At 40.5% G+C, this 26,050-nt stretch overlaps 1 protein-coding gene across 3 annotated transcripts in view; it reads left to right on the forward strand.

Moving 5' to 3' along the window:
• The first annotated feature begins 1,592 nt into the window (after positions 1–1,592).
• Positions 1,593–26,050, forward strand: part of BRD1 (bromodomain containing 1) — a 68,391-nt gene continuing 43,933 nt past the window's right edge. For 2 of the 3 annotated variants that reach the window (XM_086480576.1, XM_086480582.1), the window contains exons 1-3: positions 1,593–1,607; positions 5,895–7,275; positions 23,175–23,331. In XM_086480576.1, coding sequence (XP_086336702.1) covers positions 5,909–7,275; positions 23,175–23,331 — 1,524 coding nt within the window. In that variant the 5' untranslated portion in view covers positions 1,593–1,607; positions 5,895–5,908. Of the gene's footprint in view, positions 1,608–4,959; positions 4,982–5,894; positions 7,276–23,174; positions 23,332–26,050 lie in introns of those variants that run through there. The other variant, XM_086480583.1, reaches the window with a different exon arrangement.

Raw genomic sequence — 26,050 nt, forward strand, 5'->3', positions numbered from 1 at the left:
GTGGTTCCTCACAGGCAACTACACAAATGACCAGATGGCCTCTACAGTTCACACAATCTTTCTTTTTTTCATGTGTATTGGAAATGGAAGGGACTGGGCCTATCTGGTCCTAAAGATCGATTTCTACACTGAGTGCACCGCACAAACATTAGCTGTTTTAATAGCTTCTGTTTCATTAGAGATCAGGGTGCTGGGTGGTCCCTGATGGGGGAAAAGGGGTTGGACAGTACTTTGCCTATTCTGCAGGCGTTCCTTTGCTCTCTGGACCTTAGTTCACTTCTTACAAGTAATGACAGGTGTATCCATTTCTGATTTCCTAGTCATAAATTTATTGTGGGGCCAACTGCTGCTCGAGGCAAGCAAATGGTACAGCTAGAGAAAATGTGAAAGCGAACTGGTAAGTTTTTGGAGAAAGCTTTGCTCGATGGGTGGTTGTTACAGATCGGCAGAGAACCATCCCTGCTCTTGGCCCTTCGCTTTTTGCCACACATGGGACTTACTCTGTGTGATCGGCAAAGGCAAGTGTTGGTCGCGGGCTGGGCTAGCTAGAAGTTGTTTTCTAAGCATGCGGGTGCAGCCGCCTCGCAGAAATGCATTGCAGTAAAATCCTCCAGATCTCGAATGTGGCTGTAATGGCTGTCTAAAAATAATACGTAACAAAGGGTGTCCTTCGCCGGGAGAGCCAGAAATAACTCGCCTTTGCTTTGTCAAAACGTAAGGCTGTTACCAGTTAATTTACAAGCAGCAGCCTGACCCGGAGACCACGCAAGAGCTAACTTTCAAGAAATTTTCTACGTACCGATCTCAAGCTTGGACTTCCCCCTTCCCCCCCACCCCCTCGCCGAATTAATAAATACCACTCGCTTGTAGTTTCGAGCCTTGGTTTTGTAACAACCCGCCCCGCCCCGCCCCCCCCCCCCCCCCCCGTTTCGTTCACCCAGCGCTGGGGCGTTTAAATGCTCTGGCTGGGGGCGCCGCGGCGCCGGCCCCGGCCGGCCCCGGGCGGGAACGCGCTGCTCCGGCCGCCGCCTTCCCGCCCTGTCCCCCGGGGCGCGGCCGGGCCCGGCGGAGCGCCCCGTGCCGGCTGGTGCCAGCGCGCCCGGCCCCGCGCGGCCTCCGCCATCCGGGGCGGGGGGAGCGGTGGCGCGCAGGCCCCGCCCCGCGGCGGCGGCAACGGCGGGGCTGGGCGGTGCCTGGCGCCCTCACGTCCCTTCCCTCCCTCCCTCCCTCCCTCCCTGCCTGCCTGCCTGCCTGCCTCTCCTCCCCCCCCGTCGGCGCAGCGCTGTGGTGAAGCCGCATTGTTTGTGCCGAGGGGGGAGGGGAGCTTCTCAGCCCCGGGAGCTGAGCGCCCAGCCCGCAGCCGGACGGCGACCTGCGCCGCGCCTCACGAATGCGCCGCGCCCGGCTGCAGCAGCAGCCCCGCACCCAGCGCCGGGTCGCCGCCGCGGGCAGCGCGGCCCTCTCAGCGCCCGTTCGCCCGCCCGCGGCTGCCGGACGCGGGGCCAGGCGGCAGCACCGGCGGGACCTCCGCCATTAAACCGGCCGCAGCGTCGGCCGCAGAGGCGGAGCGGGAGGTCTGTCAGCCGCGCTTCGGCGGCTCCCACAGCGTGAGTGAAGCCGGGCGGGCGGTGGGAGGCCGGCGGGTGGGGGCTTCGGGGCCGGGAGCCGGCGGGTCCGCCGCGGCGAGACGTTGACCGGCGGCGGTGGGGGGGGGTGGGGGGAGGGGGGAAGGGCAGGGCAGGCTGGGCAAGGCAGCGGGGGAGGGCGCGGGGGGACGAGGCGGCCGGGGGCGAGGCCGGGCGGGCGGGGAGGCTGCGCGGGGGGGAGCTGAGCGCGGCGGTCTGGGGGAGGGCGCCGCTCGAGCTGTTTTGTCAGCCGCCATATTTGTGGGCCGAGTATTTTCGCGGAGGGGAGGGAGGTGACTGTTGGGAAGGGCTGGAGATGATGGGCCTGGGCAGGAACCATCCTCCCGGGGGCCGGGAGGGGGGAACGCCGGGGCCGGGCAGGAACCATCGGCGCGGAGGGGCGTGTGCGCGCTGGAGGCTCCCTGGGCGTGGGCAGGAAGTGTTCGCGCAGGACCGGCGGGGGCGGGCCCGTGGGGGGGGCGGGCCCCGCGCGCGGGGCGGCGGTGCCGGCCGGGGGGCGGTGGGAGCGGCGGCGGCGGCGGCCGGGATGGCGGCGCGATCGCGGGGCGGGGGGCGGCAGCGGCAACGGGGGGGGGTCCTGCCGCCGGCTGGGGGGGGGCGGGGGCGGCTCCGGGGGTGCCGCGGCGCTTGGGCGTCCCCGGGCCGGTTCGCCGGGCTGCGTGGGCCCTGGTTCTTGGCGCTGCCCTGAGGGGATGGCTCCCGCTCCGCGGCTGAAGCGGTGGGTGGTGTCCGCCCCGTGTAAGTGCTGTTTTCTCGCCCTCCCGCATTGTCTAGGACTAAAGAGCATTCCTGTGTCTTTCTCTTTTTAATGGTCTGCATGAAAGTGTCCATTGAGAATGGAATTCCCTTTCCCATTGAACAGGGGATCCAGGGACCAAGGGCAATTTATTTGAAGCGGAGGAAGGTAACTAGGATGGAGATTCCAAAAGGAAATTGTAATCGAAAAGTGCACGTTATCATACTCTCCCTGTTGGTTTTAGCTTTCCTACACCTTGATAAAAAGTATTTTTTTTGCCTCGTACCGTGCATTCCACACAAACAGCTGTCTTCGTGTCCGTTGTTGTGAGGGAAAGCGTCTGATGGTGACTTTTTTTTCTCAAGCAGCTGATGTAATTCCGAGAGAGAAAAGCTGTGGATAACTTTCCTTTTTAATCTCTTACACTCATTGAGTTGTAAGAGGCAGAAAAGTGCTAACAGAAGTACATTAAAGTAATTTCATTTTGCTCTTAGTGTGGCATCTTTGTTTGTATTGAATGGAAACTGTCTTCATTTACTCTTTTCCAAACCTAGATCCATGGTTTTCATTCTGGTTGATCCCTACAGGATACTACAGGGTGGGAGAGAAGGAAGATACTTGATAATTGACTAGGAAAAGTAAATCAATTGCCAGTCACAAATTTGCTATGCAGAAATCTGGTCTTCATTGGAATATTTGTAGGACATTTGCAAACAGAAGAATTTTGAAGAAACTAAAAGAAACACTGCTTTGGCTTCTGGAGCATTTAAGTTATTCACATTAAGTTTCTAGGAAATTTGTGCAGGGTACAAACCAGTTGCAGTTGGATTGCACTTGTAGGGTATCCATTCTGCATTTAGCTGTGACTATAATTTGCTTCCTAATTTCGCTTTATTTACAGTTAAATGTTACAGGGAAGATGCTTAGATGTTAGCTCAATCTTTTTTATCATTCTGGTCCCTGCAGTGTTTTTGACTTCTAGGATAGTAGTGCTAAATCTTAAAGCAAGAACACTTGTGCTGTTGAGTGTTTTCTTCCTGTTCTTATTGTCTGCTTGCAGCCATGCTTAAGAATCTCTGGAACGGGGAGTGTTGGAGAGCTTGGAAACCTGGTGTTAATGTGTTTTTCTGTGGTACTGGGTTAAGTTAGATGGTGAAGTGTGGACAAGTTGCACGTTTTCTTGATTTCTGAAGGCTACTTCTCATCCTCCCCCCAGTATTTTGTTCAAAACAGTCACTGTCTTCATGAACCACTATGAACAGATACACAACCAGCTAAGGTGTAGGAAGGGACATTTAAAAAAACAAAACAAAACAGACTTTTACATCTAGGCAGAATTAAAGTGCAGTTATATGAGGTAAACATAATGTAAATGATCTGTTTTTCTTAATTGGTGACTAAATTAAAGACAGATAGTTAAAAAAAACCCCAAACAACCATAAAATGGAACCATTCTGATCTGTAGTGTGTTGCTGTATATTGACACATCAGTGTGTTTTAGCTGAAGAATTCCTCATTATTTGTTCAAAATAATAAACAGAAACCAGGGCCATTGTGTTATCTTTGGCCTTGGAATTACAAAATCTGTTGCGACACGGGGAACTAACTTTTAATTTTTGCTAAATTATCAGTATGCCCTTGTTCCTAGTTATTGGACCTTCGGTAGCAGTATTAGTGGTTTAAACTTTTTCTACAGTTAAGAAATTGGCATGATTTAATCCTATATTGTTTTACAGATTTACATTATTAAATATTTCTTCTGAATTTTTTTGAGAAGGTGGAGCATTTTTTTATTCGTCTGTTTATATAGAGCAGATCAGAGGTCTGTCGTGGTTAAACACTGTTCTCTGGTTTGTGCTTGTGCTATAAAAACAAGTAATAAGAGTAAAGGATTGTTTGTGTAGAAGTTAAATCTGTGAGCAGCGCAATTCTCGCATGAATAATAAAACCAGCTTAGATTGGGAAAACAAAGTCAGTTTGTGAGAGAAGATCAAATCCTCTCAAGAACTAGTTTTATCACTAGCTGCTTAAATTATTTAGTCTTGCTGTGAATGGAGTTCCTTCAGTTCTTTGAAGGTGCACCTTTAGGGATTGGCATCATAGTCTAAGCAAACGGCAGGCTGCATGGAGTAGTTTATGTAATTGCTCCAGCACTTGCTGTTTTCTTCCTGAAACAGCTATACTAGTCTGTAACAATAATTGTGGTTTGATCACTGTATTTCTCTGCTATTTTGGCAATACACGCTAACGCTAGTTGCATTATTTTAACTACTACACAACATTGACTTGAGGTAAAGAATTGAAATGGTGAGGCCCTGATGATTAAAGATCAAGAATTTTTTCTGTAGCTGAGGTTGAATTTTGCTTTATGAATGATTTATTAGAAAGAAGGAAGGAGGGGGATAGAACTTTTAAACTTGACCTTATTGGTTGGTTTTTTAATATTTTCAACCCTCATAGGAAGAAACCCCCCAACATTAAAATGTTAGAAGGCGTAAGTATGGAAGCATTTAATCAGAAATTTTGTAATCAAAATGCATGCTTGTCCTAGTCCTGGTGCTTCATGGGGGGGGGGGGGGGGAAGCTATCTTTTTGTATGGTATGTGGAATGATCATTTTCTAGTAAGTGATAAACTTGAAAATTACTTTCAAGAGCTTTGGATTGGATTTAAAGACAGGGAGATTTTTATCTACCTCAGTTGCTCTGAGAACAACTCTTGAAGAATCTGTTGAGGGAGCAGGGTGTGCATACATGCACACTTACATGCAGGGAGCATGTTTTTGCTGTAAGTCAAATCTGCTTTACAGGTGGAATGTTCCCTAGCTGCAGTCTGTACTGTGCCATATTGGGCGCTGCAAGTTCAGTTGTGTTCTTTTCATTTTGTAAAGAATTACATGCTCACTAGGAATTGAGAAAAGTAAAAAAGTAAAGGGCTGTCAGATGGCATACTTGCCAAATCTGGAAGTATGTGTGTTTTTATAGCTTTAAGTATAGCCGTAGTAATGGAGTTGTTAACATGACTCTTTCAAATTGCACTGGAAAAAATTGTGGGGAAAACTTTGTTTTCTCTCACAATTATCTTATTTCTTTTGAGGGAAGATCTGGAGAAAGTAGTCTGTAGCTGTTAAATGTCAAAGTGCAGATACCTTAAGGTATCAGGAAATACTGTGTTAAAGCTTTTCTTGCTGTGTAATAAGTGCAACATTTTTTCTGTGGCAGTTCCAAAATGCTTTTTTTTGTCTTGCAGGTAACTCTTCTGTAGGGATTTTGGATAGCCGTGTTTACTTAGAGAAGCTGTTATTTAGGAGGTCTATTTAGTGTTAGGTTAAATTGGCACAAAACGGTGTGAGCAGTCCTATGAAGTCAGTGACAGGCTTTTTTTTTTTTTTTTTAATTGAGTGGATATGTTGGGGGCTGTAGAACTGAAGGGTTTTTTTCCTTGCGATAATAAAAGTGATATTTTAATATGAATATTTGGAGTTCATAATATTAACTGTTACTCTAATTTTAGGTAAACATTACCAAATGAGGAGAAAAGGAAGATGTCATCGAGTATCGGCAGCAAGGCATTCTTCTTCCCCATGCAGTATTAAGCACTCCCCAACACGAGAAACTTTGACATACGCTCAAGCTCAAAGAATGGTTGAAATAGAAATTGAAGGTCGCCTGCATAGGATCAGTATCTTTGATCCTTTAGAGATTATATTAGAAGATGATCTTACAGCCCAGGAAATGAGTGAATGCAACAGCAATAAAGAAAATAGCGAAAGACCGCCAGTTTGTCTAAGAAGCAAAAGGCATAAAAATAACAAGGTGAAAAAGAAAAATGAAGCTCTTCCAAGCTCACATGGTGTACCTGCTACAACAACTCCTCTTCCAGAACCAAAAGTACGGATCGTTGAATACAGTCCCCCTTCGGCTCCTCGGAGACCTCCCGTTTATTACAAATTCATTGAGAAGTCAGCAGAAGAACTTGATAACGAAGTTGAGTATGACATGGATGAAGAAGATTATGCGTGGTTAGAAATAATAAATGAGAAGCGGAAAAGTGATGGAGTATCAGTTGTTTCACAAAATATGTTTGAATTCCTTATGGATAGGTTTGAAAAAGAGTCTTACTGTGAGAACCAAAAACAGGGTGATCATCAGTCTTTAATTGATGAAGATGCAGTGTGTTGTATATGCATGGATGGTGAATGTCAGAACAGCAATGTAATCCTGTTTTGTGATATGTGTAATTTAGCAGTACATCAGGAATGCTATGGGGTGCCATATATACCTGAGGGCCAGTGGCTCTGCAGACACTGTCTGCAGTCCCGTTCTCGGCCTGTAGACTGTGTGCTGTGCCCAAACAAGGGAGGTGCCTTTAAAAAGACTGATGATGATCGTTGGGGACATGTTGTGTGCGCCTTGTGGATTCCAGAAGTTGGATTTGCCAATACAGTTTTTATTGAGCCAATTGATGGTGTCAGGAACATTCCCCCAGCCAGATGGAAGTTAACATGCTACCTCTGTAAACAGAAAGGTGTTGGTGCCTGCATCCAGTGCCACAAAGCAAACTGCTATACTGCATTCCATGTGACGTGTGCTCAAAAGGCTGGTCTATATATGAAAATGGAACCTGTGAAAGAGCTAACAGGCAGTGGGACAACATTCTCTGTAAAAAAGACTGCCTATTGCGATGTACATACTCCACCAGGTTGCACACGGAGACCTCTAAATATTTATGGAGAAGCTGAAATCAAAAATGGTGTTTGTAGAAAGGAGGGATCAGTCAGAACTGCTAGGTCTACATCAAAAGTCAGAAAAAAGACCAAAAAAGCCAAGAAAACAGTGGTTGAACCCTGTACGGTTATGCCAACAGTATCTGCTCCTTATATCCCCCCCCAGAGGTAAGCAAACCGTCCAAGCGAGAGAAACTTTTACTTAATTATCTGTTTAATTTTAAACCAATGCTTTTAGATGCCAGCTTGAAGTTTTTGTGCCTGTTATATGTGTTCCTTAAAGGCCATATTCAGAGGATTAATGTAAATTGTGTACGTTGTACTTCTGTGAAATTGCATTAAAAATGCAGTAACTTCCCTAGAGAAATGAGTAAGTGGTCAAGTGGTCTGTCTTTTTTTTTTTGTCAAATCAGATCATGTTGTATGTTCAGTTGTTGTCATTCGTTGCACTTTTGAGAATTAACCACTGAATTCAGAATAGCATATGTAATTGACCTTTATATTAAAAAGCAGCCAAGCTCAAGGTTAACTGTTGATAATTTGGGAATCTAAACTTCTTTTCGTAGTTTTTAAGAGCCCCAAAATGAAAGTTACATTTGCATATATAAGATTTTAATCTTGTTAATCTCACTCAAGTATAAACTTGTGCTGTAAGATCTATGTAAGTGGTACCAAAAAAACCCCCTCCAGGAGGTATTTTCCTTGTGGGGCAGAGTAACTTCTCAGGTTTTTCCAAATTTTGTGTTTTTCCTTTTGGAAATGCAATAGTGTTTTTCATGGCTTGGATGAATTTGGTAACTTGCAGACTTTTTTAAGAAAAGTTAGCAAGTAAGTGATGGTAAGTTAGTTGGTTAATGTATTCTTAATCACGGAACCTAAAATGAGTGTGCACTCCCGTTCAATGATGCTATCAAGTGTCTGTCTTATAACTTCAGTAAAATGTTTATGTTTGAACAACAATGAGTTAGCGTACATGACAAAGAGTTTTCATCCTAATCTTGGTTTTGCTTACAAATTCATACTTTGTAACAATTCTGTTTAAGATGTTTTTTATGTTAGTGTGTCTTTTGTAGTTCTTGCAGGAGCTCTTACTGTGTAAGTGCAAATATAAAGCATGAACACCAGGACTGAAATTGCTGTTTACATTTAACATGCCATATTTTTGTATTTTAACAGTGGTGATCGGGGGCTGGCAGATGGCTCTAGATCTGGTGAGGCTAGTAAAGTGATGCTTCAGAAAGCAGGGAGCTTTCAGTTGCGGCTTTCATAAGGAATAATAGAGTTGGAGCGAAATGAAGATTTTTAATATCTTTATTTCAGGAGTTAAACTCAGTGTGAACTTCAGTTAGCTTAGCCATATCTTAATTTAAACGAACAGTAGCATCTCTTTTCGGATTTCTTTCAGTTAATCTGAATTATGCATTTCAACAGCGGAAATAATTTGTTTCTGGGATTTGAGCAATGACAAAGCTCTGTGGTAGACAGATACTGTTTTGGCTTTGCCAAACGTTTGAGACATACTGGGCTGAGAAATGCAAAATTGGACTATTGGGACTAAAACCAAGTTTGTCTTTATGGAGTATTTGTTTTGTTTCTAGTATTTGCAACATCAATGTGTTTGTTTACCCTTCGGACTAAGTTCTTACTGATGTAAGAACAGTGGTTTAGAAAGTTTCTCAAAATAGGCACCGCTTCCATGTGCAGGCTTATTGTACTGTGACAGGACTCTGAATGCTCAGACAGTGAGGGCTCTTAAAATAATACAAATAAACCATGCTTTTTTGAAAGCTGACTCCCAAGTCTTAGGTAGTGGGCAATTAAGGGTGGTTAAATTAATCTAAATAATGTTGTGAGACTGCAGTCCTTTCCCGTACTAAGTTTTTTTTGATGTAAGTAGCTACTTATCGACTGACTTTGACAAACAGCCTTTAGCTTTTGTGTGGTGTTGACAAACATCAGATTGGTGTTATTTAAACAGATATTGTTAGTCTGTGGAAGGGGGGAGTTCGTATAAAGGAGTTTGGCGTTGTCTTAATTAGGATTAGAATGTATGTTTCTGGCAATTTTTTCCATTGGTGACTTTCAAGAAAGCCAGACCCTAAAAGGGTGATATAATCAGATTTATTTTTTTAAACAGTGTCCTTAGATGTCAGGAACCAAAACATAAAGACTTTTTTTTTTTTTTTTTTTTTTTCTGAATACCAACTAAATTTTGTTTCAAGACTGCAGAGAGATTCAGCTTTCTTCTGTTTATGCTCAGTTTTGTGTTACTGGACGCAAGTATAGTTCCTATATTCTATGTCAGAAGTGTAAAAAATAGACACAGTTTAAAACTCTTTTAAAGTTGAGCTTTATTAAAAATTGCTTGTCTTCAGCTGAAGGAGACTTGCTCAAATATTCTTTGTAATGTGAATATGCGTAGTCCTAGAAAACTGGTAACTTGAATTAAAAGCAAAACAGAAATGGGCATATTAAAACAAAAAGTGATGATGCTGCAGATCCAAATCTCAGTTTTCCAATTTTCTTTGGCTATTTTCTTTTTTTTTCCCATTTAGAAATTTCCCATAAAGTAGTAATGAATGGTGTGGATTATTTTACAGCAGTCTTCATTTAAACGATCCCTTTTCTCTAATTTGTTTTTTAATGTGCTTTTTTCCCTTGGAACAAAAATGATTTACTTTTCCAGAGATCTCAAGGAAGACCAATTAAGCTATATGAATTATCAGAGAAGAAACATGTACGCTCAGTGTTTAAACACTAGTGCTTTTTTCCTAAACAATTTGAAATTAATGTGTTTTCAACGTCTCTAGATATTGAGGCACAGGTGGAGATGTTCGGTGTCGTTTACTTTCTTAGTCATTAATAACTAGACTGTATGTCTCCTTGGCATATAGCTCGTTCCTTAGAGTTGGTAGCTGGAGAAGTATAGAAATACGAAGATTATAGTTAGGAGGAAAATACTTGATGGGTGTAGCCCCTGAGCACACCTGCTGAAGCTTGAGGAAGACCCGCTTGCTGTTTATGCTTAGTTTTAAGGTGGAAGGATTGTATGCTGTTTCCTTAACTGAATAGTGGGTGTATATGAAAGACTGGGCATTTTAATTACACCATTTGTAATAATTCGTATCTTCCAAAAGACCTATCTTAATGTTCAGGATATGTTAAACAGACTAGTGTAGAACAATGTACTTCTTAATTTCTACACAACTTTCTCTAGCTCATGGGTTTCTCTGCCAGCTTATCTGTAGGTCAAGTTTTTACACTACTACCTTAAATAGTTTTGAGAGCTGTACACTTTTCTGATACCAGAATTTCTTACACAGATGTCATACTCTAAGCTTTTTGCTGTTAAGTTACATAGTGTCATTCTGGAGCTCATTTGTAATCTAATTATATGGCCTTTCAGGCTATCATCTGTGAACTACTGATTTAAGAGTGTAGGATCAGAAGTTTTAATGCTGGGCATCCATCTATCCTGTTCTTTAGAAAGTCTATACCGAAGTATCCAGTTCCAAAAGTGCAGTAGGTCATGTTAGAGCCTTAAAGTGACTTCAGCTTTCAGTGCTGTCAGGGCTGACTTCTTTCTAACTTTCTTAGCACATGGAATAATCTATGGGACCACTGGGGAACCTTGTACACAGGTAAGATTTGCATCAGACCTTTTGGCTACAGAAGCGTGTTACCTCTTTACTAGGAAATGCCATTCAGTTTTTCTTGAAATATAAAACTGTTGAAGATTGTTGCTTACTTTGTACTGCTTGCATTTATCAGCTTCTTTTTTTTTTTTTCCAATTTGGAAAAGGGAGAAATGAGCTCAGTCTAAAAGTCGCGTTTCTGGGAAGGTCAGAGCAGCTATATTATGTGGGATTCTGGGTAGAGAAGGACACTCTCTCAAACTGTTCCTCTCTATGGGAGGGACAGACAGTACCTGGACCTGTTGGCAAATGGTCTTCAAAGAAGTGGCCTTCTGCTGCCACCAGCTAGTTTGTCTGAAGACTGTGACAAATTTGTCCTTGCAATGTTCATACTCCACTAATGATGTGTGATGGTTGAATTTTGCCTAGTAGGTAAACAACTTTTTTTTTACCTTATAAAAAGTATTTTATTAGGTAAAAGTATTGTATTTAGATTACAGGTCCAGAACTTCCAAGTTAGGAAATCCAAACTTTTAGGGCTGACTTGACAATCTAAATCTAGATTCTTGTCTATGTTAGTGATCTTGTACTGGCCCTGTGCCCCATTTCTGGTGGATCATCCCTCTCCCCCCTTGCTCCTTGTCCTTTATAACAGCTGCCTTATCAGTGAGTAGGATGAATATACAAAGGAAAAGAGTTGCAGTGTTAGCTGTGAAAACGATCTGTTTTCTGTTATTTTTGAGTGCTTGATTCTTTAGTACAAATAAAATCATTTTGATGGAGTCTCTTGATCTTGTGTGTTGGAAGAGGCATTTAAAATGTGTTTGCTTGATGAAGAGCAAAGCCAGTGTCTATTCGTGTTCTTCAAAAATGTTGCGAAGCTAGCATATTGTGGCTATATACTTTGGGGAAATTGAATGTGATATATTTAATCTTCAGTATTTTCAGAGTACGCACTGAGATACAGTGTGATCTGCTTTATTAAAATACCATTTATGCAAGTATTACTCTATTAAAAGTGGAAGCAGATATTTTAAAATATGTAAATGTTTGTTTTCATCTTTAGTTTCCATTTCTACATGATATGTTTGTACTGTCTGAAATTAAGAAAGCATTTGAAATGCAGTACTAGTACAGAGAGCAAAAAATAAGCCAAAAAAGCCCTGCTTTCATAATAAGTTGGAATGAGGTGTAATACTTGTTTTCCATGTTGTATGCATCAGTTGTGTTGCATCATTTTATTGAAAGAGAATTAAAAGATCCTTATGAAAGTAGATAAGTAGTGGGCAGATAACTAAGCAAAAATTGCTGAGACTTAAAAATATTTTCAGCTGTCTTTAGAAATCAACACTTATGTGCTGCACATTAACTGATTTTTCTATGTTGACCTTTGCCTTTATTCGAAAGCATATTGCCCCTGGTAGTAAAACTGGATTTCTGTTACTGTATGTCTCAAGGCAGAACCAGTATTTCCTTTTGTTTTATAATTTATTCATTTGAACTATCCTGAACTTTCTTACCAAATAATTAAATGTAGTTTTGTTATCTCGACATGGGAATCTTGAGTGTCTTTATATGGACCAGAAAAATAAGTGAATAGAAAGTGATGAAACAGAATAGAAGCAGAAAGGAACATTTACAAGGCCTTCGAGGCATTGTTAGTCTGCATTCACAAATGTTGCTTCTTAGTCATATAGGTGGCTTGTGGGTTTCTTTTGGGGATTTGTTTTAATTTTTTTCTAGGGTACTGGGCTGGGGTTTTTTTTTTGTTTTTTGTTTTTTTTTAATACCTTCAGAAAGTTTTTAAGTTGTGGAAAAGAACAAGAAATGCTGCTTAAAATTCAGCATAAGAAAAAGCCATTGAAAAATACTGCTAGAGCCAGTGTTGCAAAAAAATTGAAAGCTAGATAAATCCAGACTACTAATGTCTGTTAGCTGTTTGTCCTTGACTGTACATGTATGTATACTTTCACAAAATCATGTATACGTATTTACTTTAATTACGGGAGAGCATGATGTGGGTATGCCTTATGGCTGTATCTAATAATTAGATGATGGAATCACCTAGGTAAAGTGGAAGAGGATGCTAGCAGTCATCATCCACTGATGTTTCTTGTAAGACTGATCGACTTCAAAACCTTTCTGATACGTGTGGAAACTACTGCTGACGACATCCTGACCTCTTTGCTTAAATAAAATAACAATTCTTGCCTAAATCAAGAAAAGAGCTACTATGGTGTTCAGTAGCTCTGCCTCAGTGCTATTTTTAAAAAAAAATAAAATCAGGTAATTTTAGAGCTTTATTTTCAAACTAGTTTGTCTTGACTCTGCTAGGCTTATTAAATAAGAATTAATTAATGTGTTTTAGAGAGTGTGATATTTTAATAAGTTGTAAAAGTGGATCTTGATTAAAAAGAAAAAGTGGAAGATACTTGTATATCTGGTATTAAAAGCCACATGTTGATTGATGTACAAGGAGAGATCCTGCTGCCCCCCCACCATCCCCCCCAATAATCCAGAGAATGGAAGTGCTGCCTCCTATTTAAATATGTCCTTTTTACAAAATGGGTTTTGGGATATGCTGTACATAGCTTTGATTTTTTTTTTTTTTTTCTTTCCTATCTTTTGTTTATTTTGCCATGTACAAGGGTAAAGAAGCTTAAATTGATAAATTAAATATTTCTGTAAAGTTCATCATTAGTATTCTCTGCATCCTCTAAGGGTTTTGGTCCACAATGATAATGTGTGTGATACTGCAGTTATGAAGACAAAAATTATGTGTGTTTATTTTTCACTACTTATGAGTTCCACCTGTTATGTGAACTTTCACTAGAATTTTTCTTTTTGTGGCAATTAGAGGGTGTCACATCCTGTAAGTGCCGTGCAAAACCATGTTTTTCAGAATACATTGTCTGAAGGACTGGTTCCTGGCAGTGTTTTATTCAATGGTCAAGTTAGAGTGCACAAAAATTAGTAGATAAATACTGAGATTTCTTTTATTACAGGTAAAAAGGTGATTTTTGATGAATACTTGACCTTCTGCTGATGTAAATTTAGCCTTTTGAGATTAGATTTCAAAATCGTATAGTATGGTTATGACTACTACAAAAAAAGAAGCGCAGAAAAATATTTTGAGTAATTGTAAGGAAAAGTCATGACTCAGTATTATGTGTGGGAATTGGCAGAAGTAAAGCTATACGTGTGATTTTTCTGAGAAGACTAAGGAGGTTTTCCAGTGTGACAGGTGGGGTTTTTTGTTTGTTTTGGTTTTTTCCTTATCCAAAGTTTTGGAAGATCACAATTCTATGCTCCTATTCTAAGAATTAACGTGTTAAAACTGACAGAGAATTGGCTGAAATAATGTACCATTTTCTTAATTCTTTAAGTTCAATATTCTGCTTCCTTGTCCAAGAAAATTTTACAAGCTGTTTGGTCAAGTAGAAAAATAGATGCCTGGTTTCACACTCATGTGAAGCAAGAAAAAATACTTCTTGCATGTTCAGTCAAAGTCAAATACTGTTTAAATACCACTAAATGTAGAATAAAGAATAGGAATGTGGAAGGACTTTCAGGCTTTGGAAGATATATCAGTAGATAAAATATATAGTGTTGGACTCTCAATCTAGCAGAGAAAGACAACTTCAATAGCTAGAATTTTAAAACATACAGACAAAAAGGAGTAACTGTGAAGGTAATTAAACACTGCAGTGCACTAGTGACAGAGGTGATTTGGGAACGGGACATTCCCATTTCTTCAAATCTTCAATACAGAATCTGGAAAGTAGTTATAATTAGGAAAGTGTGTCATCTTCACGTGGGGATTCTGCAGACTTGTGTGGCACAGAAGGTTAAATGAAATCATTGTCAGTCTTTTTAGGGTTTGATATGTACCCTGTTGGGTACATAGCTGACTTCTGCTGGTACAAAAGAAACCTTATCCTTACCTTTTTTCAAAAGGAAACAAAGACATACAGAGTGCAGTTTTTACATCATTATTCATCTACCTCTGTTGTCTTTAAAGATGATTGAAAGGGTTGCTGGGTTGGTTGGTTTGGTTGGTTGGGGTTTTTTTTGCTGAGAAATCGTACAGCAGTTTGAATTTTTTATCAAGGGAGTAACAGATACAGACACAGAATCAAAATTCTTTCCACTGTTTAAAAAAACCCAGGTGTACTGAAAGGCAAGTTTTACGAATGCTCTTTGATAAGCAGCTGCTCCCAAAGTTACTCTGCAGGAAGAGTAGGATTCCATCTGTCCAAGCAGGCTTTCCCATCTTGAAAGCTGAAGTTTTGGGATACAGAGCTAGGAGGAGTAGGTGGCAAGGCTCTGCAGTTAATTCCAGTTCTCAAAATAGATACTTCCATAGCTTTTTGTTCTGTTTTTTTTTTTTTTTTTCTGCTAAATCTCTTCCAGTTGGTGTCATTGGAATGACTATAATTGTTTATAGGTAATTTTTGTGGTTTTCCTGCTTCCTGTGAGCCTGTATGTTCTGTGGAACTTTGCTGAGCCAGGCTTGGGAATTCAGATGTTCCTGAAAGTCAGTTTACTTTGTTACAATTTGTTCAATTTGGATTTTTTTTATGTTTTGTTCTGACAGGTTTTAGAAACATATCTGCAATATTAGTGTTGGAAAATAGGGTTGTTTTATTTACCTAGTAAAGTGGAACATAATTTGATTGTTTATGGGTATTACTGTATGTCAAGAGAAACTGGTATTTTAGTGATACTAAATGAAATTTTACAGAGTATAGTTTAGTTTTGCTGTTCTTTTGCATCTACCTTTAATACAGCTGTGTTGGATAAAGGCAGGTGCAAAATAACAAATTAATGAAACTGGAGCCTTAGAACAAGTATAGTAACTGAAGTACTAGGTTTAGTTTATGTTTGAAAATTGTTTGGATTTGGTGGGTATTTGAACTTACTTCATCTTACAGATTTTCATACTAAGTTCCTTCTGCCCTGAGTTACTATAGTAATACTGGCAAAATCACTTGCTTGCTTAAGGAAATTTTCCCTCCAGTTAATATTTTAAAAACTTGAGAACAGAAAGATGCTATAGAAGTCTTCATATGTTGTAATACCAAAATGATGGTATCTGTGGGGTTAAAAAGCGTGCATGGTCTGTGGAGCGGTTAGTGATGATTAACAGAAAAGTGGCTGATCATCTCTCATTGCCTTTCTTAGATTAAACTGCTGCATCATTAGTCACCACACTGTTTTCACTTTTTCTTACAACCAGTTGCAGCAGTTGCCACAGTGACATGTAACTGAAACTGGGAGAGGAAGGCAGTCTTGAGTGGGAAGAAGGAAGCTTCGAGATTGCTCATATGACAAGAGTACATCTTTTAACGTTGACAAAAATTATTTTATGCATTTATCTAAAAGATGAGGAAATAGAGGACTGAGTAACACTCAGGTTTCTCTGAATGCTTTGACCAGTGCATTAAAAGTATTGTTGCAGGGAAGATTATCCATCAATGTCTCTGTGTGAGGAGAGGGTTAGTGTAGAGCAGCTGGTAAATTACAGCTTCTCACCAAAGCTGTTGTATATTAACTTTCATTTTAAATTATTTGAGTCTGGCTTACCCTTTCAAAACAAACCAGTTTCCTCTCTTCATCTTCTGTTGCTTTTGTAAATGCAGCGTATTTTTAATGCCATAATTTACACTTCATCCTGAACTGTGTTTTCAGGCTGGGAACTGCACGTGCTGTTTGAAACGTTCAATTGAAGAGGGACTTTCCCTTTTTAAAGACAAGCAGGGGGCTGTAAGATACCTCCATATCATGTTTGTGGTACATGTCACAGTATTTTACAGTTAGATACAAGCGGGACTGGGGAAGGGAAGTAGTACTGGCTTTCTCAGTTGCCTGTGGCACAAATAAAACAGTTTGAAAAATGTTTTGACGTCTGTGTAGTCTTGGAATGTCACCCAAAAAAAAGAAAAAAATAAAGGGGGAGTATGACTGGTGGTGCCAAAACTTCAAAAGGCTGCGGCGGTCATCAGCTTGAAACCTAATGCTTCTTTTATGAGACCAGTTATGTAACAGCAGCTACTGAATTTCATAGGAACACAACTACTTCTTAAAGAATTTTCAAATTCTTCTTTCAATGTACTTTAAGTAACTGATAAGTTGAGGGGAAAAACAACATACTGTGAGCCCCACTGAGCTGGTCTTAACACCTCAGAACAGTGGTTCAGGCTGCAGCAAGTTACAGTGTAAGACTGTTCCGCTCGGGTTTAGCTTAATTGTGTTAAATGTTGAAATATTTTGAGAGAAAAGCATTTAGCACTTAACATGGTCCACTTCAGGATACCTCTTTTGTTTTAACAAATTTGCTGTGAAACTTGGACAGCAGGAACATTTCTTGTCTCCCTGCTTGCTTTCTTTCTGTAGTTGCTATAGTTGCTTTTTTTTTTTTTTTGTCCTCTTGACGTGTCTCAAGTCAGTTGTGATAGGGGAGAGTAACTCTGGTGGTATCTTCCAGATGTATGTTCCTACATTCTCTTCTTTGAGCTGTCTTCAATAGTAGTCTTGCACTTATTTGGCAATCTTAACAGATATAAAAAATTATTAAGTAATGAGATTACTCATTGCAATGAGATCGATCTATTTTTTCTGAAGAGAAAGCACCGGTTCAGTTGATACACTTGTGTTTAATGTGCATTCTAAATATCTGATTTTTTTTTTTTTTTCTCCCAGTACTTAACTATGCTTGATTTGCCATTAGGAAATAAAACTCTACAGAAAGCTGTACTTTTCTGATGTTTTATACTTGGAAGAAGTTCTGGGGTAGACAGATACCTTAGCAAAAAAAAAAGCCTTTTCTGAGGTGTTTTTTGTAGTTCTGGGAGGTGACCTAAGTTATTAAGCCTTGCCTCTGTGTGGGAGATTTGTCAGTGTAGTGTAGCAGTTAATCTTGTCTTGTGCAAGTCAAATCCTGGATTGCAGAACTAAAAAGTCTTCAAACATCTCTCCCTTACCTGCTTCAAATATATACTTTTTTTTTTACTCTTAAATAATTTTTTTTTTAATTCCATCTCTCCCTTTGAAAAAAAGGAAGTGGAATGTGCAGCAGACTCCTTTAAGACCTCAAAGAATTTAAAAATTCTAGTTTAAAATTTAATTTCAAGATTTACAAATTTAATTCAAGCTTAAGCAGCAGAAAGGAACTTGCTCAAGACTGGTGCATACCTATGTGCTGCATTTCATGCTTGTGTTTGCCTTCACTGTTACTCAGTGTATCTTTGAGTGAGAACCTCTTCCCAATGTGGTAGTGCTGTGAAGGGTGAGAGCTTCAGAATCAATACCCAGGCTATACTATTTCTAGGGTTCTACAGCAGCGGATGAATTGTGTCTTATTTTTCCCCAAACGGTTGTATAGTCTGTCAAGGGGAGCTGACTGATGAAGCCTTCCTACTTCAGCTACAGGAGGTATAGTGTCCACAGGCTCTCATCCCGTTTGGGGGACTTCAACCACCCTGACATTTGCTGGAAAAGTAACACAGCAAGCTGTAGGCAATCCAGGAGACTCCTAGAGTGCCTTGATGATAACTTCTTAAGGCAGGAAATAGACAGACCTACCTGAGGGGATGCGATGCTGGACCTGATGGTCACTAATGCAGGCAAGCTCATCAGGGGTGTCAAGACTGGAGGCAGCCTAGGCTGTAGTGACCAGGCGCTGGTGCAGTTCACAATCCTAAGGGGCAGCAGTCAAATGAGGAGTGTAGTCAGGACCGTGAATTTCAGGAAAGCAAACTTCCAGCTCTTCAAGGAGTTAGTTGATAGGACCCCCTGGGAAATTGCCCTCAGGGACAAGGGTGCAGAGCAGAGCTGGCAGATCTTTAAGGAAGCTTTCCACAGAGCGCAAGAGCTCTCAGTCCCTAGATGTAGGAAACCAGGCAAGCAAGGCAAGAGACTGGCATGGCTGAGTCGAGACCTGCTGGTCAAACTAAAGGGCAAGAAGGAAATGCACAGGCAGTTTAAGCAGGGACAAGTATCCTGGGAAGTATATGGGGTTGCTGCCCGGATGTGTAGGGATGCGGTCAGGAAGGCCAAAGCGTGGCTGGAGCTGAATTTGGCTAGAGATGTGAAGAGTAACACAGGGCTTTTACACGTATGTCAGTCAGAAAGGGAGGGTGAAAGAGAGTGTGTGTGTCCCCGCCCTGATGAGCAAGTCTGGCAAAATGATGACAACAAACAAGGAGAAAGTTGAGGTTCTCAACAATTTTTCTGCCTCGGTCTTTACTGGCAATGTTTCTCCGTGCACCTCGAGAGCTGAAGGGACCACAAGATGGGGACCAGGGTGACAGAGTCACTCCCACTGTGAGTGAAGACAAGGTTCGTGACCGCCTAAGGAACCTGAACATACAGAAGTCTATGGGACCTGATGAGATGCATCCCAGAGTCCTGAGGGAACTGGCCAATGTAGTTGCCAAGCCACTCACCATGATATTTGAAAAGTCACGGCAGTCAGGGGAAGTCCCACGTGACTGGAAGAAGGTAAACGTTACGCCCATTTTTAAAAAGGGTAGAAAGGAGGACCCTGGGAACTATCAACCTGTCAGGCTCACCTCTGTGCCTAGGAAGGTCATGGAGCAGATCCTCCTAGAAGCTCTGCTAGGGCACATGGAGGACAGGGAGATGATTCGGGACAGCCAGCATGGTTTCACCAAGGACAAGTCCTGCATGACCAAGCTAGTGGCCTTCTATGATGGAGCGACTACATCGGTGGACAAGAGAAAGAGCTACAGATCTCTTCTACCTGGACTTCTGTAAGGCCTTTGACACGGCTCCCCACAACATCCTTTTCTCTAAGTTGGAGAGATATGGGTTTGATGGGTGGACTGTTAGCCGGGTGAGGAACTGGCTGGATGGTTGCATTCAGAGGGCAGTGGTCAATGGCTCGATGTCCAGATGGAGATCGGTGATGAGTGGTGTCCCTCAGGAGTCTGTACTGGGACCAGTGCTCTTTCATATCTTCATCAATGACATAGACAATGGGATCAAGAGCACTCTCAGCAAGTTTGCAGATGACACCAAGCTGAGTGCTGCAGTTGACATGCCTGAGGGATGGGATGCCATCCAAAGGGACCTGGGCAAGCTTGAGAAGTGGCCAGTGTGAACTTCATGAGGTTCAACAAGGCCAAGTGCAAGGTCCTGCACCTGGGCTGGAGCAATCCTCATGATCAATACAGGCTGGGGGATGATGAGGTTGATGGCAGCCCTGCAGAGAAGGACTTGGGGATACTGGTGGATGAAAAGCTGGATATGAGCCAACAATGTGCACCTGTAGCCCGGAAGGCCAACCATATCCTGGGCTGCATCAAAAGAAGTGTGGCCAGCAGGTTGAGGGAGGTGATTCTCCCCCTCTACTCTGCTCTGGTGAGACCCCACCTGGAGTATTGCATCCAGCTCTGGAGTCCTTAACACAAGAAGGACAAGGTTGTGGACCTGTTGGAGCAGGTCCAGAGGAGGGCCATGAAAACGATCAGGGGGCTGGAGCACCTCCCCTATGAAGACAGGCTGAGAGAGTTGGGGTTGTTCAGCCTGGAGAAGAGAAGACTCTGGGGAGACCTTACAGTGGCCTTCTGGTACCTGAGGGGGGCCTACAGGAGAGCTGTTTACAAGGGCACATAGCGAAAGGACGAGGGGCAATGGTTTTAAGCTAGTAACGGGTAGATGTAGATTGGATATTAGGAAGAAGTTCTTTACCATAAGGGTGGTAAAGCACTGGAACAGTTTTCCCAGTGAGGCAGTGGAGGCCCCATCCGTGGAGACATTCAAGATCAGGCTTGGTGGGGCTTTAGGCAACCTGATCTAGCTAAAGATGTCCCTGCTCACCGCAGGGTGGTTGGACCTTTAGGAGTCCCTTCCAGCCCAGTGCATTCCATGATTCTGTGAAAATTTAAAGCATTTTGGGCAGTGAAAGTCTACCTGGGAGTATCTGACTAAGCAAAAAAGATGATTAGAGGACTGTGCCATGGTTAGTAGCTTCTTGGGGATCTCACAGCAGATGTAACATCCTTATTATGTCAAGAAGATCATAGCGTAGAGGCTCTGACCTCTGTATTTTGAGAAATTAAGGGGTGATTGCTGATATATTGCCACTACCGAAGTTTGGTGTCTAAATGAGACATGAACAGCCAGTATTTGGTTTTATTTGGAGGGAAGACAGAGGAGTAGATTCCTACCACTTGTTAGGTAGTTTCTGCACTCCAAATTACCTTCTGTTTATTTGTATTTTGAAAGTTGGAGAATATCTTCTGTGAACATCTTTCCTAAGCTTATTCTAGCACTTTACTATTATAATTATCTGTGAATAGAAAGCTGTAATTAGAGATGTTTGCCTAGTCTTGCCACATCTGATGGGCGTGAAGCCAAGGCACCTTTCTTTATGTTGTGATTCTCTGATCTTTCCAAGTGGGTATATATTTGGCTGTGCTTTTTTTGACTCGGTTCAGTAGGTTTTGCTGTTTACAAGAGAGAGGTATGAAAGTAATTATTTGATTTTGACTGCATTCTATAATTAATTGTAGTTCTGTTGTGTTTTGAGTTTAGTACGATCACATCAAGGTCTGTTCTGCCCTGAGTAAGTCTTTGTGGAGCTTGCCTCTGCCCTTCAGTGAAAGACTTAGAAGACAGTCCTAAGTCCATCTACAGATTTTCTAAGCTTTAAGTTAAGCTAAAATTTTTCAAGAATGCCTAACTGGCTTAGTTATGAATTGAAAAACAATATCACTGTAGAACCGAAGGACACAATGGACTTTTACTTCAAAGAAAACCTATGTTTGCTCTGCCTTTACCCTGTGATGGCTGAAAGCTCTGTAGCTGGAGTTAGCATAGCACTGAGTAGACCTACTTCACCTTACCTTCTACGCAGCCCAGAAAAAACAACCAGGGACAGACGACCTTTGGTGAATTCAGGGCAGACTCACTTTTATGTCTGTCTGAAAAATATTATTCAAGTTGCCCAGCTATGCTTAAAAATCAATTTACCCAAGGTTTACTCATAGCTTTACATTTTGTTTAGGTATTTGACTACTTTTCTTCTATCGCTTACGTGAGAAACTGCTTTATTCCTAATATTAAAAAGGAAAAAGCAGAAAAACACTAATATATATATGTTTGTGGTTTTTATTTAAACAGCTCGTGATAGTGTTCTACAAGTCAGACATTTCTTGAACTTAGTTTTTCCTATTCTGGTATTAAATTTTATTAGAGAATCTAGTAAACCTACTATCCATTATAGAGTTTTGCTATGGGTAATAAGATGCTCAGTGAAGAATTAACAGATTTCTGTTCATTGATATTATCCTTTCTGTAACTCTTGTTTTACATCTAGCTCAGGGAAATCCTTTTCTCTCCTTCTGACTCACCCCTGCCCTCAAGCTGAATGAACAGTCTCCCTGACTATGCAGGTGCTTGGTGCCTTGGTGCTTTTTGTGTTAATTTTGCAAGGGCTTCCACCAGTGACAAATCACTGCAATGTCACACAAAGACTAAACCTTTTTGTTCTACAACCATTAACTTTTTTTTTTCTATGATTTCAAGATTCTGTAGGCACAGCGAGTTGAGTATCTGTTTCAGATAAACTTTTCTTTGTATGCAGGTATTGAGAGGTTAGTGTCGTGTGTGAGACTTGGACATTTTAATGTGTCATTATTTAAAAAATAGGAGTCAAGGTTGTTGTGTGTGATGTTCATATAGCACTTTCCTAGAGTATTTTTAAACCGTGTATGTAAATCAAGTATATGTAAATAGTATTTGCATTTGTTAAAAACAAGTTTGGAGAAAATACTGTTTATTTAATCAAGATATTTCATGTAACTGTATCCTCTCTTGCATCTTTTCTGTGGGGATATATTCATTTTATGTGTGGGGTAAAGTAAGTGTTTTACATTTTTTGTTTGCTTTATTTACAAAAAAAATAATATTAGGTGAATAAGACAAGCTTTTTTTTGCATATTTTTATGTAAAAAGTTTGAAGATATATTGACTTTAAAATAACTACTAATGCTATATGAAGGTGGCATCAAATGACCTGAAAACTTTTGCAGAGATCTAGAGCTTTATTTCTGATTTTATTTTCAATAGGAAAATTATTCTGAAATGCACATAAAGCTTTCTTCTCAGCCCTAGTCTGTGATTGCTCTTGAGATAAAGATCATGAAAAAATTGATACCCTTTGGCTTTATAAAGTACCTTAATGTATTTGGTAGAAACCACAGTGTCAAGCAGATGTATTTGATTGTAATCTACTGCTCAGAAATACTTGTACTGAAAGGGATGACACTGAAAGAAATTAGTAATATGATGATCACTGCAGTTGTTACATTATACGTTCATATATATCTGATGTTTAGTTTCCATAGACAAATACATTTTATGCTTTACTGTGAAAAATACAATATCAGTTTTTCCATATTTTAGATTAAATAAGATTATGAATCAGGTGGCCATTCAGCGGAAGAAGCAGTTTGTTGAACGAGTGCACAGTTACTGGTTGCTTAAAAGACTGTCTAGGAATGGTGTTCCTCTGTTGAGAAGGCTGCAGTCCAGTTTACAGTCACAAAGAAACACACAACAGGTATGTGACACTCTTTTTACTTACAAGAAGAAACCAGTAAAATCTCTATTTTATAGAGTAAAAAATTAACCAAGAAACAGCATGGAATAAAAAGTCTTTTATTGAGGACTGAGTAACTTCTTTGCCTTATTCTTAAGTAGTATGACCTATATTGGAAATCGGGCGTTATCTAATCCTTTTCAGTGAGATATGGAAAAAAAAATAGATAAAATATGCAGGTTTTTCTTTTGTTTTGCTGAAATGTTTCACAGAAATACTGTCACCAAAACCATCCTAATACTATTGTTCATTGACTAGTATTGTGGTTTTTGGAACTTGTTCCTCGATGTGCTATGGGTTGGTAAGATAAAAAATACATTTTATTTTAAATTCATCAAAAGATGCAAAGCAAATGTCGTCTTTGACAACTTTTACAACTGAGAAGAACGGGGATTTTTACAGAGTAAAGGTTAAACATGCTAGTTTACAGTTTCCTAATTAAGATCCTTATTGCCCACCTTGTTGTGTAATAACAAAGCAAAGAGCAAGTTGTTGTTGAAGTTGAAAGACCTGTTTCAACCTCTCGTTTCACTTTTGATGTAATTAAGTGGGATTAGGACAAGCATAAATTTATGCTGATACTTTGTTCAATTAAAAGTCATCCTAGCTAAAATACGTGGAGGTTGGTTAAAATTGTGCACATTTACCAGTCAGAATTGCTGAAAAACAGTCACTCTAGATGTGTATGAGATTCAGAGAGTGGTACTCTTCTGCTTCCCGTTTTTGTAATATGACATTAGAGGTTTTGTCAGGTCTTTCATGGTTTTGATTTCAAGTAAGTGGCTGGCTTCAAAAATAATTAAAATGTCTTTTCTGAATTCTGTGTACAGATCCACATGTGTAGACCTTGAAATACTGTGAAGCATCATGATGTGGAAATTCTTACTGCATCCCAGTTACCTTTTTTCATTGAACTGAAAATGTAGTTGGCTGTGTTCTTTCCATTCTCCAGGTGTTTGACTTCCAGTGGAATTGTTCCTGTAAAATAGCCTCTAGAACTTAAGAATGCATTTTATGATTATTTACTTGTATTAAATTGAGATTATTTTTCTTCCTTCAAAGCTTAACTATTGTTTTTGTTTGAATTGAGTTGCTATTTGCTGATTAAATTATTAGTTGATGTAGTCATAAAAATACCATGGTCAACACTGCTTCCTAATTATTTGAGCTGTCATTTTTGTGTGTATTTTCTTAGCTTTTCATGAGAAAAACCTAATTAATAATTCCCAGATCAGTTGAGGTTGGGAGGGACCTCTGGAGGTCATCTGGTCCAACCTCACTGCTCAGGCAGGGCTACTTAGAGCAGGTTGCCCAGGACCGTGTCCAGATGGCTTTTTAAATATCTCCAAGGATGGAGACTCCTCAGACTCCCCGGGCAGCCTGTGCCTGTGCTTGGTCACCCTCATAAGAGGGGGGGGGTGGGGGTGTTGTTCTGATGCTCAGAGGGATCCTCCTGTTTTGTGCTTTGTGCCTATGGCCTCGGCTCCTGTCACTGGGCCCTGCTGAAAGGAGCCTGGCTTGGTCTTCTTTGCACCCTTCCGTCTGGTATTTGTGTACATCGATGAGTGTCCCCCCCGCCTCCCCCTTGAGCCTTTTCTTCTCCAGGCTAATCAGTCCCAGCTCTCTCAGCTTTTCCTCATAGCTGAAATGCTCAGATTCCTTTTAGGTGGAATTTAGGTGGATACCTTTTAGGTGGAATTAACTTTGAATATAAATTGATCACTTGTTTTTCTTTTGTTGCTTCTGTATTACTCCATTTTAATATTTTTTGAGCTGTAACTTCTCTAAAATATTTTGTAAGCTACTTTTAATCTTTTATTAATCTTTTAATTCTGTATGAGAAGTTTCTATTCTGAAGAGTGATGCCTGGCAGTTCCCTAATAATAGCTAAAATTAATTTATTCAGAGAGTAAACTTCTTGTTTTGAATGAGCATAGAAGTAATAAGATCAAGCACAAAAATCCGGGGCTTATGTGGCAGTATAGACCTATACTGTAGTTAGTGTCTGAAAAAATTATACTTGCTAGTTGAGAAGTACTTTTCCTGTTGAGATGGCATGATGAGACTGCAACATTTCTAAATATTTTAATAGTAACTACCAAAATAAAATTATTGTTATAGTTGATGTTTGATTATAATAAAATAAGCCTTAGATAGGAGCTGTTTAAAATTCTTTTGCCTGTTTGCACTCCTGTACAAACGCTATTTCTTTCTTTTCTAATTTCAGAACTATTCTGAAGTAAGAAAATAATGAAAATATTTTCTAAATTAATTGGAAACTATTTCTATGGTTTATTAAAAACTGGAGCACTTCTGAGACTTCGTTCTTGAAAACTTATAGTTGAAATTAACATTTTCTTTTGAAAAGAAAAAGCGAGTTTGAAGTAAAGCTGAGTATAAAATTATTTTGTTAAGAAATGTGTAGGTAGTGCTTTTCAGTGGGCAGCAAGTGTCCTGGGTATGACAGTGTCTTCTCCATGAAGTCTTCAGTGTGTATTTATAATACCTGTTGAAGTAGTCATAACTGCAAAGTATTTGTTGCATTAGTAATCTTCATTGCTCCAAGTATAAGTCAAACCATAATGAGGACTTTAATAAACAGCTGTGGTGAGAACGCCTCAAAACTTTTTGAGTTGTAGATGATAATTCTGTTCCTTTCAGTCTAGATGGGAAAAATTCA

The sequence above is a fragment of the Leptosomus discolor genome, chromosome 1, assembly GCF_034619465.1.
Source record: "Leptosomus discolor isolate bLepDis1 chromosome 1, bLepDis1.hap2, whole genome shotgun sequence".
Classification (NCBI taxonomy): domain Eukaryota; kingdom Metazoa; phylum Chordata; class Aves; order Leptosomiformes; family Leptosomidae; genus Leptosomus; species Leptosomus discolor.